Source organism: Xenopus laevis, chromosome 4L (assembly GCF_017654675.1).
Source record: "Xenopus laevis strain J_2021 chromosome 4L, Xenopus_laevis_v10.1, whole genome shotgun sequence".
Taxonomy (NCBI): domain Eukaryota; kingdom Metazoa; phylum Chordata; class Amphibia; order Anura; family Pipidae; genus Xenopus; species Xenopus laevis.
The window spans coordinates 68,916,292-68,930,105 of NC_054377.1; the positions used below are offsets into that span (position 1 = coordinate 68,916,292).

General features: G+C 37.4%; 1 protein-coding gene across 1 annotated transcript in view; it reads right to left on the reverse strand.

The window, feature by feature from the left end:
• The window catches only part of znrf1.L (zinc and ring finger 1, E3 ubiquitin protein ligase L homeolog), a 34,555-nt gene that overhangs the window by 272 nt on the left and 20,469 nt on the right, over positions 1-13,814 (reverse strand). Inside the window, exons 2-5 of the mRNA XM_018258064.2 lie at positions 9,863-9,958; positions 8,233-8,338; positions 5,168-5,256; positions 1-1,978 (exon numbers count right to left, since the gene is read on the reverse strand). The exon at positions 1-1,978 is cut by the window's left edge and continues 272 nt beyond it. Of these exons, the coding sequence (XP_018113553.1) occupies positions 5,199-5,256; positions 8,233-8,338; positions 9,863-9,958 (260 nt within the window). The 3' untranslated portion in view covers positions 1-1,978; positions 5,168-5,198. The remainder of the gene's footprint in view (positions 1,979-5,167; positions 5,257-8,232; positions 8,339-9,862; positions 9,959-13,814) is intronic.

The following is a 13,814-nucleotide window of genomic DNA, read 5'->3' on the forward strand; positions in this document are numbered from 1 at the left end:
AAAGAAAAGCTAACTATTCCTCACTGAACAGACTCCTGGAGGAAATCACTGGCGCAACTTGAAGTCACCACTAGGTGGAACTGCACAGATGCAACACTCCATAGCCTCCTGAGTGGCAAGGCCTCAATGTTTATAAAATATATTAATGAAGTTACAATATAGAAAAAAAGACTTAAAATGAACAGAACATCCTTAAATGTTAAGATGAAGGTACCACAGGATCCTGTTGCAGGAAGCGCGACTAAATTATTGGGGTCATCGGTTTTTAAATCAGTATAATTCATGTTTGTGAGGAAACATTGTAGAAAAAGCAGTCATGTAACCCCACATCCTGGCATTGTAAGGGGTAATGCCCATATACAAGTTTAGGCCTAAAACATGTTTTACAGTAATGATGCAGACTGCAAGGCAGGGCATTTCTGGGAAGTTCATTATATTTTTAATTCACTCAACTCTTTTTTTTAAAAAAAAAATATTTGGCACAGATTAGGGTAATAAATGACTGTTTAAAGAAACGGATCTGATTAAGTGCTCAAAATTGTCAAGTTTGTGGTTACTCTTAAACAACCAATGGTCTGTCTGGCAAAGGATAGACCTAAATATATCAAGCGCTGTCATCAAGCTGCTGTTGTGTATTGTATGTCAGCATGTGACCACATCATAAGACCCTCCAGTGTACGGGGGAAGAATACTGAAAACAAGAAAGCAGACTGATGTTTTGCACATCTAGGGGCTATAAGAGATTATCCAAACATGAAGAGAAATGCTCTCCGTTTATTCACGTTGGTTCTGATTCATAAGGTTTTCCTTCAACCAAATAAGCTTGAAGAAAAAATGGGCCTGCCATCCTGATAATCTACAGTGTGCATGGGCAAGTTATTGGCAACCAGTTATTTTAGGTATGCACCCGGACAATGTTGTATGCTTAGAAGGAAAAAAAAAAAAGAAACATGGCATCATTACTAACAGTCATATGAAAAAAAAGTTGAACAGCTCAACAAGCAGGGCTCATCCACTAACACAGTTGCTCAATTGAGAACTGCAAGCAGTTAAATGTCTGGATGGGTTACCTTGGTCATAAAATAAATTCTTGACTAAGATAGTGGGGTTATGCCCTCTACTATTTTACCACCATTCCCAGCAACACACACAATTCTGCATTGTCCACAGTTTACCCAGTCTTTTAAATGTGCAAAATCTTAATTAAATGTAATAACTAGAAGGGTAGCACCTCAGCATGAACAGGCGCCTCTGTTTGGGAAGCACTGAAAATAACCCTGGAGGAGACACTTCGGCTCGCTATTGTGGAGCATGCAGTGTTGTCCAGCTTCTTCTGTGGTGTAAGCCAGTTCAAAAAGAATATATTTCAATTTTTTTTTTAAAGAGCTGAGCCTCATAAAACAGGGATGTTGGCCATCCTTCAAACGTAACACCACAATTAACTTGCAGCCTACCTTTTGAAAAGCCCTGCTCTACAGGGCCCTCAATGTGCAGAGTCTCTTCCTAGTCATAAACAAATAGTAACGTTCAGTGCAAAGTGCCATGAATATAAACAGTACACACACATTTATCATGGCATCTGACTGCAACAAATCCTATGTCCGGGGGCATGAGGAGATTCAACGTTTTCCTTTACCTCCCCTCTGTATTTATAGGTATTCTTTGACAGCTGCAGATATCCATTTCACCTATGACCTCACGACACCACCCTCAAACAATGTTGATGGGGCTGCTTAAAAACGCATCACTTCTGTCTACAGCATTAAAGTCCCACCCCCTCCCCCCATCTGTTTTCTCCCAACACGTTATTATGAGAATTGTGGGATACATTTCAGATTTGCTGCTTCCCACTTCTCCATTTCGGGGCAACAGAAGGAGTGCAGGGAAAAAGGGGGCGTGTGAGAAAAGCAGTTCAAACAACCCTGGCAGGACGCAGAATCCAGTCTCTGTGATCCTAAAGCGGCTGACACTCCGTGCTCTGAAAAATAAAATACAAATTATGAGTAAAATTAGCAACTCTTATCAAATGAGTAGGAGAAAGTAGGCACATCAGCCTTGTGACACCTAAGAAATCCTCCCCTGAAAACGATCCAGTGTATAAATAGATGCTTGTGCCCCCCTCCTATGACAATGCCCTTCTACATGCACCAATCAAATCAATCACGGTTATGACAAATTTATAAAGAACCAACATATTCCCCGCAGTGCTGTACAATAAAAGGGTGTATACACTGAACATACTGATTTATATTCAAAGCAGCAAGACATAGAGGACCCTTCCCAAATTAACTTACATTTTATGCACTTTTTTTTAATCTAAAATCCATTAAAGCAATTGTTCAGTATAAACATAAAAACTGGGTAAATAGATAGGCTTTGCAAAATAATAAAATGTTTCTAATATAGTTAGCCATACATGTAATTGATAAAGGCTGGAGTGACTGAATGTGTAACATAATAGCCAGAACACTACTTCCTGCTTTGCAGCTCTCTTGGTTTCCACGGATTGGCTACCATACAGTAACCAATCAGTGACTTGAGGGGAGGGAAACATGGGTCATAACTGTTGCTTTTGAATCTGAGCTGCATGCTAAGGATCAATTGAACAGTTATGTCCCATGTGGCCCCCCCTTCAAGTCTCTGAGCTGAAAAGCAGGGAGTAGTGTTCTGGCTATTATGTTAGACATCCAGTTACTCCAGCCTTTATACATTACATTTTCAGCTAACTAACTATATTAGAAAGATTTTTTATATTGCACAGCCTAGTTTTTATTTTACACTGAACTGTTCCTTTAAGGGGCAAATTATGTAAGGGAGCTGGTGTCAAAGGAAAGGCATAAGAGGCAGCTTCAGGGGAGGATTTCTTACCCCATCAAAGGTCTGATGTCAAGGGATACACCTGATGAAATAAATATCTAACATGTAATTAATAAGGTAGTAAAATTAGGTCTGCTAGTCTACAGAACACTGAAGACTGTAAAAGATCAGCAAAAATATACACACATCTGTCAAAACACAAAAACCAGGTCATGCTAAAAAATATACACAGTAGGCATGACCCATTTTTACATGCATTTCTTGATGTGAGACACTAAAGCGAATGTAAATGTTCTGAGCCCATGGGAACATTACCACATTATATTCGCCAGGTAACACAAAGTTCCTGCATATGACAACACTTCCATATCAGCACTGCTGTGCTTGCTCATTCCATCAGTGTCCGCAAGAACACATCTATAAATTGCTCATCAAACAGAACGCCATGTCAGGAAACATGCGAGTGTCATTTCCCAACATGAGCAATCCGTTCTGAAATGTGTATATAGCACACAAGAGTCAAATTACCTGTTAAATAAATGCTTATGTGCTTAGTAACCGAGAACCCAGTCTACAGAAAGTAATAACGTACCTGTAAAATTTAAAGGGTCAGTTGACCATTAAGTTAACTTTTAGTATGTTATTGAAAATCCTATTCTTAGCCACTTTTCAATTGATCTTACATTTTGTTGGAATAGCGTTTTGAATCATTTTCCTTCCTCTTCCACCTCTTTTCAGCTTTCAAATGGTGGTCCAAAAAATCTACTCTGGGAGGCTAGTTTTATGGTTTCCATTTATTGCTTATTGTTCCAATTAGACCCCCTTCTATTCACTTTATTCTGACTGCAGTGGTAACTTGGACTCTAGCAACCAGATAGTTGCTAAAATTTCAAACTATAGAGCTGCTTGGCAAAGTTCTAAATAATTTTAAAAAAAAAACACCAAATATAAAAAATGAAGTCCAATTGCAAACATCACTGTCTACATACTAAACGTTAATTTAAGGGTTAACCATCGATTTAAATACATGAATTACAAGGGGTCGTTGAAGATTTTCATTCAACCAGGTCATGATATACAGTAACATTAATTCTAATGCAACTGGACCTTTAAATAGTCTTAAAAAAGTTCCACCACTCATCCATCCCAGCGGCTTCAGACACAGGTGATTTGTCTATAAAAAACATCCTTGTGCTTTAAGTTAAGTGGTGTTAAGAAATAGGTTCAGCAAAGAACAACATGTTTTGGGTACAACTTTGTTGTAGTGGGTGAGGTCTTGTTTCAGCTTTTCTCACTCTCTCGATTGCCTTGGTCATGGGTATGCAATTAAATAAAAATGTAACATCATAGGACAACATTGTCTCATCAGTCTCCAGTTTTCCCTCATGAACTGTGTTGACAAAGTCCATGGAGTTGTGGATGTGGTATTCCGTCATACCGACTAAGGGTTTTTATGTTTTTTAATGAAAACTTTGCAAGAGAAAATTAACATAACAGACTAACATGTCACTAAGGGTGCTAAGATGGTGGTCAGTTATAAGTCACAGACTTGATTAACAAATCTTTCTTTAACAAATCACTTTAATAGCACTAACATTTTTATATAAATGTAAATAGGAATGTTGCTTAGAATTATATTTTCTTTTATTAGGCAAATTTTTATTTTGGGGTTGACTTGCCCTTTAAGAGTAGAGGGTGGTATTAAGTCTTCTGCCCAGCTGACCTACATGTGACTCTGCACTTAGAGATTTTATGTATAGGTATGGGATCCATTATCCAAAAAGCTCAGAATTACGGGAAGGCAGTCTCCCATAGACTCCATTTTAATCAAACAGTTTTTCTCTGTAATAATAAAACAGTACTTTGTACCTGATCCTAAAGATGTTATAATTAATCCTTATTGGAGGCAAAACAATCATATTAGGTGTATTTCATGCTTAAATTATTTTTTAGTAAAATCATGGAGATCTAAATTACAGAAAGATCCCTTATCTGGAAAAACTCAGATCCTAAGCATGTAAAATAATAGAGCCCATACCTGTATTTTTAATGTTTTGGTCAACTACAGAGAGTCCTAATCATATGACAGGGGATATAAACAATAAAAAGCCTACTGGTGAAGTATTTTATATCATGATTTTTTAAAGAACCTCTATGACGTGAGGTATAGGTGGAGTATACTGGCAGCCTACAATAAGCATATGGAATTGAAAAATACCTATTAAGGGTGTAGCTACCACTATGGTTTCCCCATGAGCACAGAGGAGCAATAAGACGTAGCACTTAATAATCTGGTATCTCTCCCTCTAGTGTGGAGTGTAATTATTTAGGATAAAAGGTTTTACATTACCTTAAGGGATTTTAGCCCGGATTGTTGCAGGTCAATCAGAAGGATGTTCAGGACAACATCTGTTCACCTCAAACCAGGACTCTATACAGCTGCACATGTAAAAGATACACACGTGTATGAAGGGAAGGGAAAATCACAAGAGAGATCAAGGAGGATAGAGAAAGACAAATAAAAGCAGGACATCATGAAAAACACACACACGGTTAAGGATGGAAATACACAGTATGCACATAAAAGTATGTACATTTAGAGAATGGAAAAACCAAGAGGACAAGGAATAGAGATGTTGTGGGCAGGAAATTACATAAAAGCACATGGAAAGAAATACACAGGAAAAAGGAAAATAGCCAATACAAGTACACATACAAAACATCATGAAAAAAGGGTTACACAGGATAAAGGCATAAAACAATGAGAGTGGTTGAAGTGTGCCAGGTTGGAACACATGCATAGGGGCCAAGGAAGAAGAGACAAGAACAACAATTAAACAGCAAACATATTAAAGAGCAGATGAAACAGGAATCAGTAATGGGCACACAAACACAAGGTAGACATTAACAGGAGATCGGTGCATAGGGGGAAAAAAGAGAAACATAATCAATTCAAATTCTACATTAAGTGGTTATATAATATTTCCCTTCCTACATGGTACGCTGCCCAATAATTGAGCTAGTAATTGTTTGGCCTGGGTGCAGGCTGTGCACCTGGGCCCATCCCCTTATGAAATTTATACCTGTACAAATGACTGCAAACAGCAAACAAAATGCCAAATATGTTAACATGTCAATTAGTATCATCTAACTGTATGTATTATACAAGATAATATATCCTAGTGAATTAAATTGATGAAGGCTGGTATACTGTATATAACCCATTTGAGAGGGGGACCTTATTTACTTTGTTATGGAACTCCTCAAATATATTATGGGCTACAACATTACATTTACTATTGTATTAGAAACACAACTTCTGTTATGCTGCAAAGTTACTACTAAAAATCTCCAACCCATCCAACTACTCTCCTTTCTTCTATTCACCATCATTTTGCAATTCTACACTATTTTTCATTCTCTGGGCTTTATCTGTCTCCATCTCCAAGTTTCTAATATGTGTCGCACGACTGCAGCCTCCGCATATTAAAACAGCTCTCTGTAAGCCCTAGATATAACCTACAGAGCCTATTAGGCCTTACATAAAGCACATACATTTGATTTTTACACTATAATCCCATCATGCCCTGTTACTGAACACGTGCAAAATACAGACAGGTCCAGGAATACCTGCTTAAAATTATCCCAAAAAAAAGCTATAGGAACTATATTCAAATACAGCCACACAAATCAGACACATGGACCAAGATAAAATGAAACATGCTCTGAAAAACATCTAAAATATTAAACAGCTTAATAATAAAACAGGTCTGTGACTTATAATCCTGTTTTACAAATAATTAATAGTGATCACTAATTGCTCATATTTATGACAGGTTTGTCTGAGTATTAATACATATGACGAGTCATTAAATGTGTGGCAAATAGAAAGCTGACACATATAAGGACTTGTTAGCAGCTGCAGAGGAGACACGAGAACAAGCAGCATCATCGAGCAGTAATTGCCCCCTGGCTAGTTGTCAGCAGAAACATATTCAGAAAGCATGGGTTACCACAGTAACAGCAATGCACAGCAGGGTGGGACACTTGCCAAGTAACCAGGGCAACTATTTCTAAAGTGCTGCACCCTGCACAAAGGGAGTAACCAAAATACAGAATGATGAGACAGGAGCCAGCAAAACAGGAAGTACACATATTAAAGGGGAAGCACCCAACAGGACAAAAATAGCAGCAGCAGTATGAAGCAGGGATAAAACACAGCAGCAAATGCAAGAAGAAGCACCAACAGAAGGGTGCAGGGAGTGGAGCTATTGTAAGGTGATAAAGGGAGGATAATATATTTGTGTTAGAGAATCAAAATAAAGTTGATTGCATGAAAAAAAAAAAAAAGCTAATTGGACAGAATCACAGAATTCTGGAAACATAGGTGTGAGAGAAGACAGAAGGAAAGTGTAAATCCTTTTGAATCTTTTCTAATCTTATTTTTTAAAAATGGTTCTTTTGTCTAATACTTTAAATCTTTAATATTAACTCACGGGCTCATTCATAAAAGGCAAATTTACCTATGTGCAACCCATAACAACCAATCAGTGATATTTTCAGTCAATTAAAGGGGTGGTTCACCTTTAAGTTAACTTTTAGTATGTTATAGAACGGGCAATTCTAAGCAACTTATCAATTGGTCTTCAATATTTTTTTTTAATACAGCTTTTTTATTTATTTTTTTTAAATTATTTGCCTTCTGACTCTTTTCAGCTTTCAAATGGGGGTCATCTGACCCCATTTAAAAAGAAATGCTTTGTAAGGCTACACAGTTATAGGCATTGCTACATTTTATTTTCTAGTCAGGCCCCCCCCCCATTCTTATTCAGATAAATGTATGGTTGCTAGGGAAATTTGGGCCTTAGCAACTATATCGATAATATTGCAAACTGGACAGCTGCTGCATAAAAAGCTAAATAACTCAAATACAACAAATAATTAAAAAAAAGAAGACCAACAGCAAATTGTCTCAGAATATCACAACAAACATCATACTAAAAATGAACTTAAAGGTGAACAACCCCTTTAAACAATGAATGCAAGCATTTGATTGGGAACGTTTTTAGAGGGCACTATATTCTGTAGTCTTCAGCACTGAACACACTGGCCAGTCCCAATGAAACAGAGGGAGGGGATATTCATAGAACGGAACCAATCAAAACTGAGTTGGTCATTGTAATCAGGCACATCTAACATCTAAGATTGCTGTATGAGTTCCAGCAAGGTAAGAGTCATTAAAAAAAACCATCAACCTGCAGGGATTCCATAACGTGGGGGATACTAAAAAGCTTGCTGTCCCCAATAGTGTTAGCATGACATTCATACAGATTTCATTCTGTATATATTTAATTATGTGATAAATAACCTCTGATAATGTCTATAAAATGACATAAATCACATAAAACGAATTACCTTTTGTGGTAGATGCACAGACAGGGTAGTCTGGCTATTGTATCCCCTTGTGAAAGTTCTTCCAGACAGATTACACACTCACCCGCATCCCTGGTGAGCACATCATCTGCACAGGGAAATTACAATGCTTACAATGCATGGAACATAATACAGTGTAGTACAGTATAGCAAGTTACTAAAAACTGAGCCAGTGTTTCTTATGTGACCTGTTTGATTGGACTGGATTGTGGAATGCAGCAACTATTTCCAAAAGCCTCAACTGTGCTGCATGGGACCCATGAGCATCCTAGAGGCATTCTTTAGCTAATGGAGCATCACCACTTATTGCAAAGCAGTCATACAGTAATCTTACTAAAAATGCCAATGTGTATAGGACTGTAAGTATAATTATAGTATAGCCTACCCTTGAACAAGCAGATAGAACCAAATGCAAGAAAAAAGATCTGTGCTTCTTGCTTATAGAAACCCTATTTTTGTCAAACTCAAGCTGTTACCATGGAGAAGAAACATGTACAGAGAGGCAGTGTCCTCATTTATACATGTATCTTCTGTAAGTCACAGCCTTCAAATAAAGCAAAAGACCTCCCACAAAGAGTACCATGCGATTCAACACAGTATGTGGATTATTAAAATCTGCTTTAAGAAGCCGTTCTCACCAAGAACAGTATTTACAGAACTTCTCATCAAAAAACATAAATGCCTATACTGGTATTAAATTATATGTTGCCCAAAGATTGCCAACTTAAAGGAATACGGTCATGGGAAAAAACATTTTTTTCAAAATGAATCAGTTAATAGTGCTGCTCCAGTAGAATTCTGCACTGAGATTCATTTCTCAAAAGAGCAAACAGATTTTTTTATATTCAATTTTGAAATCTGATATGGGGCTAGACATATTGTCAATTTCCCAGCTGCCCCAAGTCATGTGACTTGTGCTCTGATAAACTTCAATCACTCTTTACTGCTGTATTGCAAGTTGGAGTGATATCACACCTCCCTTTTCCCCCCCAGCAGCCAAACAAAAGAACAATGGGAAGGTAACCAAATAACAGATCTCTAACACAAGATAACAGCTGCCTGGTAGATCTAAGAAGAACACTCAATAGTAAAAACCCATGTCCCACTGAGACTCCTTCAGTTACATTGAGAAGGAAAAACAGCAGCCTGCCAGAAAGCATTTCTCTCCTAAAGTGCAGGCACAAGTCACAAGACCAGGGGCAGCTGGGAAATTGACAAAATGTCTAGCCCCATGTCAGATTTCAAAATTGAATATAAAAAATCTGTTTGCTCTTTTGAGAAATGGATTTCAGTGCAGAATTCTGCTGGAGTAGCACTATTAACTGATGTGTTTTGAAAAAAAAAAAACTTGTTTTCCGATGACAGTATCCCTTTAAGGAAACATTACAGAACATTCTACAGCTCCAAAATATTCAGTGGGACAGCCAGTGAAGACCCAAATGCAAACCTATACAATTGTTATTATATTGAATATTATATATTCCTTGAATCACAATTTCAAGGAAACTGGTCTCAGATAATGGCTCAGCAGTGAAAAGCAGATCAACCCGAAAAATTAAAATAGATCAGAAGAATGTGAAGGTTAGCAACACAAGTTTGGCACAATACATACCATTATAGGACAATCGAGGTTTGCTCAGACACATTATAAAGTGCATCTCCATCTCATCAGAGGCCACAGACTTGGAACAAATTGGGCAACGAAAGCCTATAGAGACAAACATAAAAAATAAAAACCTCATAATGCAGAAAGTTGTTGCACATAAAATCAAACATAGTTTATATGCCCTACAACGTGTCTTACTGGCACAAAGAAGGGGCTTGGCACGTTTTGGAGAAACATTAAAAAAGCAAAATAGCAGTCCTGGAGAAGATTATCTAAGAACAAAACATTCATTATGCAAGTTTATGTAGTGTTGAATTGTGCTTTGCATAATAAAATATCAAAGGGAACACCTGAAAGGGTCAGTAACATCATTACTTTGAAAAGTCCTTTAGGATAGCACATAATGTACTCTTAAATTGCAATTTTAAAATTAATAAAAATAAAATCATTTTGTAGAAGTTATACACTCATTTTACTTTCCAACCCAATATTACTAAATAATATTAACAGGACTTCTGCTTCAAAGAAGATTGTACAGTGGCTCAGTAGTTACCACTGTTGCATTTGAGCTCTGAAAATGTCTGGGAAAAAAAGTCTGAAAAATGACCTGGCCATTATCTAAACTGAGTTAACATTTTCTGCATAGCATGTTGAAAATATATATAAGAGACAATAATAATATGTATGCAAATAATAAATGTAAAAAATAGAGATGCACCGAATCCAGTATTCGGTTTGGGATTTGGGCAGGATACGGCCGAATCCTTCTGCCTGGCCGAACCCGAATCCTAATTAGCATATGCAAATTAGGGCGGGAGGAAAATTGTGTGATTTTTGACAGAAAACAAGGAAGTAGAAAATATTTTTTCCTTCCCACCCCTAATTTGCATATGCAAATTAAGGTTCGGATTCGGTTCAGTATTCGGCCGAATCTTTCGCAAAGGATTCGGCTGAATCCAAAAAAAGTGGATTCGGTGTATCCCTAGTAAAAAATCCAACCACTGGGGGTTTGAATTTGTTTTACACCCCAACACTACCCCCTAATCGACTGCCTTCTACTTTTTAAAATAAATATACATTGGCAGAGTGCATTTTCTTCCAGAGCAGGCCACCAACATTTTCCATCACTTACTGGACTGGGCAGATTAAAGCAGATACTCACTGTGGCTTGTATGTGAGAATCACTAAACTAGAAAATGTATGTCAAAGTGAGGTTTTTGAGAAGTATATCACTTCCTATGACTCCTATGAAACAAATGTGCCTGGCTATTGCCCGTTTTGCCAGGATCCTGTATCATTTTGCAGTCGAGTTATTAGCTCTTATGTTCATAAAAATAAATTATTTTGTTTTCATGTTTCACATTAGCAGCTCAGTTAACCAGATCCTTGTTTTGTTTTTTTAAACTGTTCCAAATCGACAAATGGGTAAAAGATTTTACTAAAGTTTGTAACAGAGCAGCAGTGTGAGTCAATGGCCTATTTTAGGAGTTGTAAATATTTTTCTTCATACTTTGTATCTGACTGTTCTATAGGAGCTTACAATCTGACCACAAGCACACAAACAAGTACACGTGCAGTGACACACATTCGAGAGAGTCACCAGAGCCCAATCTACCCAAAGTGGTTGAGGTTAATCTAAATATTTTGTGTGTTTGAGAAAGAAAGGATAAAGGGGTTTGGTCGTCCGTTAAATGAAGCTGCATTCCTTCTGTACAAGTATTTACTCCCCCTAGAAAATAATGCAGCCTCACTGTGTTACACACCTTTCATTCAGGCCTCTGTTTTTTCTGAGTTTGACATGCTTGGGCTAGAACAGGCATGTCCAAAGTCAGGCCCAGGAGCCAAATGTGGCCCGTTTTCAAATTTACACTGGCTATCAGCCTCCATCATGAAATTAATAATAATGCGGCCCACCAGCACAGTGTAATCAGAAATCGCCTAGCTGTAGCAGTAATATTTGGGCACATTAGTGAAATGATCTGCCACTTGTGATCTTCTTTAGGGCTGAAGGTGTCGATAGATGTACTGACGTACCAGTACTGTAAACTAAAGAAGTATGAGAGAGCAACGCGTCACTACGTGCCAGTACGTATCTATTGCCAACACCTTCAGCACACAGGCAGCAGTATAGACCAAGTGGCAGATCATTTCACTAATGTGCCCAAATATTACTGCTACGTCTACGCGATTCCTTGTTTAAATGAGTTAAATGAGGTTAATGGTTCGAAGAATGTCAGGCTGAATGGTCGGCCCCCACACATTTTCACCTCACCAAATCTGGCCTTCGTTGCAAAAAGTTTGGACACCCCTGGGCTACAACATCTGCAGCAGCATTCATTAATTTAACAAAATACATCTGCTGAATTTAAGGTAGGGAAAGAAAAATATCTGCACCTAAGAAACACAACAGGAATGTAGTATGCTTCTTAAAAAGACTATGGTGGTTCTCATTCAGAGAAGCAACACACACAATTACCATATTCACACAACTTACTTTGATAAGCAACCTAGTGAAAGGAATTTCACCTAGTTCATCATTGGGCTATATTTTCCCTTTAGGGCATATGGCACTAGCTACTTTTGTCTTCATATTGCTTAATTGCCATGATTTTTATGGTGTAGTTTTTATTTCTAAATTACACTGTTTACACTGCAAATAATTCACTCTTCAATATAAAATTTCATTCCTGAAGCAGCAAGTGTATGTTTTTTTAGTTGTAATATTGTTGTGCAGCCATCTCAAGTCATTTTGCCAGGTCATGTCATTTCAGAAAGAGTTTAATTAAAGATTTTGGGGCAGATGCTATCTGTGTAGTAAGAGCCGTGCACAGATCCACTTCAATTATAATACATAAATTATAAACATGCACAGCTTCTCACTTAAAACATGTATTTGTGCATTTTAATCACAGCAAAATTGCATGTTAACACATTAACAAAACATGAGTTAACATGCAATTTTGCTATGATTAAAATGCATAATAAATGTTTTAAGTGAGAAGCTGTACATGTTTCCAATTTATGTAATTTCAGAAACAGCCAGCACTTTAGGATGGAACTGCTCTCTGATAGGCTGTTGTTTCTTCCACACAATATAACTGAATGTGCCGCAGTGGGACCTGGATTTTACTATTGAGTGCTGTTCTTAGATCAGGCAGCTGTTAGGGAGCTGTTATCTGGTTAGCTTTCCATTGTTCTGTTAGGCTGCTGGGTGGGAAAGGGAGGGAGTGATATCACTTCAACTTGCAGTACAGCAGTAAAGAATGACTGAAGTTTATCAGAGCACAAGTCACATGACTGGGGGCAGCTGGGAAACTGACAATATGTCTAGCTCTATGTCAGATTTCAAAATTAAATTTAAAAAAAAAAAAATCTGTTTTCTCTTTTGAGAAATGGATTTCAGTGCAGAATTTTGACAGAGCAGCATTATTAACTGATGGGTTTTGAAAAGAAAAAAAAAAATATATTTTTCCCATGACAGTATCCCTTTAACTGAAACCTATTTTGCCATTCAGAGGTGTCTAGTCTCTTCATGGCTATTTTACTAGATGCAGTCCAGATTAGAGAAATAGCAACAATGGATTATGGCACCAAAGCTAGTCATAAAATGCATTTTAAACTAGTATCTTTGGTTAAAACATCACAGCTGTCATTGGCAGTACAGATAATTCAGAATGCATAATGAAATCAAGCTACAAAGGATATTTCTGGACAACTATTTTAGCTATGATGCAAGTGGAGCACATTTATGATCATGGATACTTGCCAGTGAAGTGAACACAACTGCATCAAATAAATAAATATATTCCTATTACCTAACCATAAATTCACTGATGCCTAGAACTGGACATACAAAAATAGTTTAGACTAAAATATGGATAAGCTAAAGATAGACTGTTTATCCTAACCCCAAAACCGAGGCAGCAAATGTACAGTATAGCAGGCCGTGCAACACATC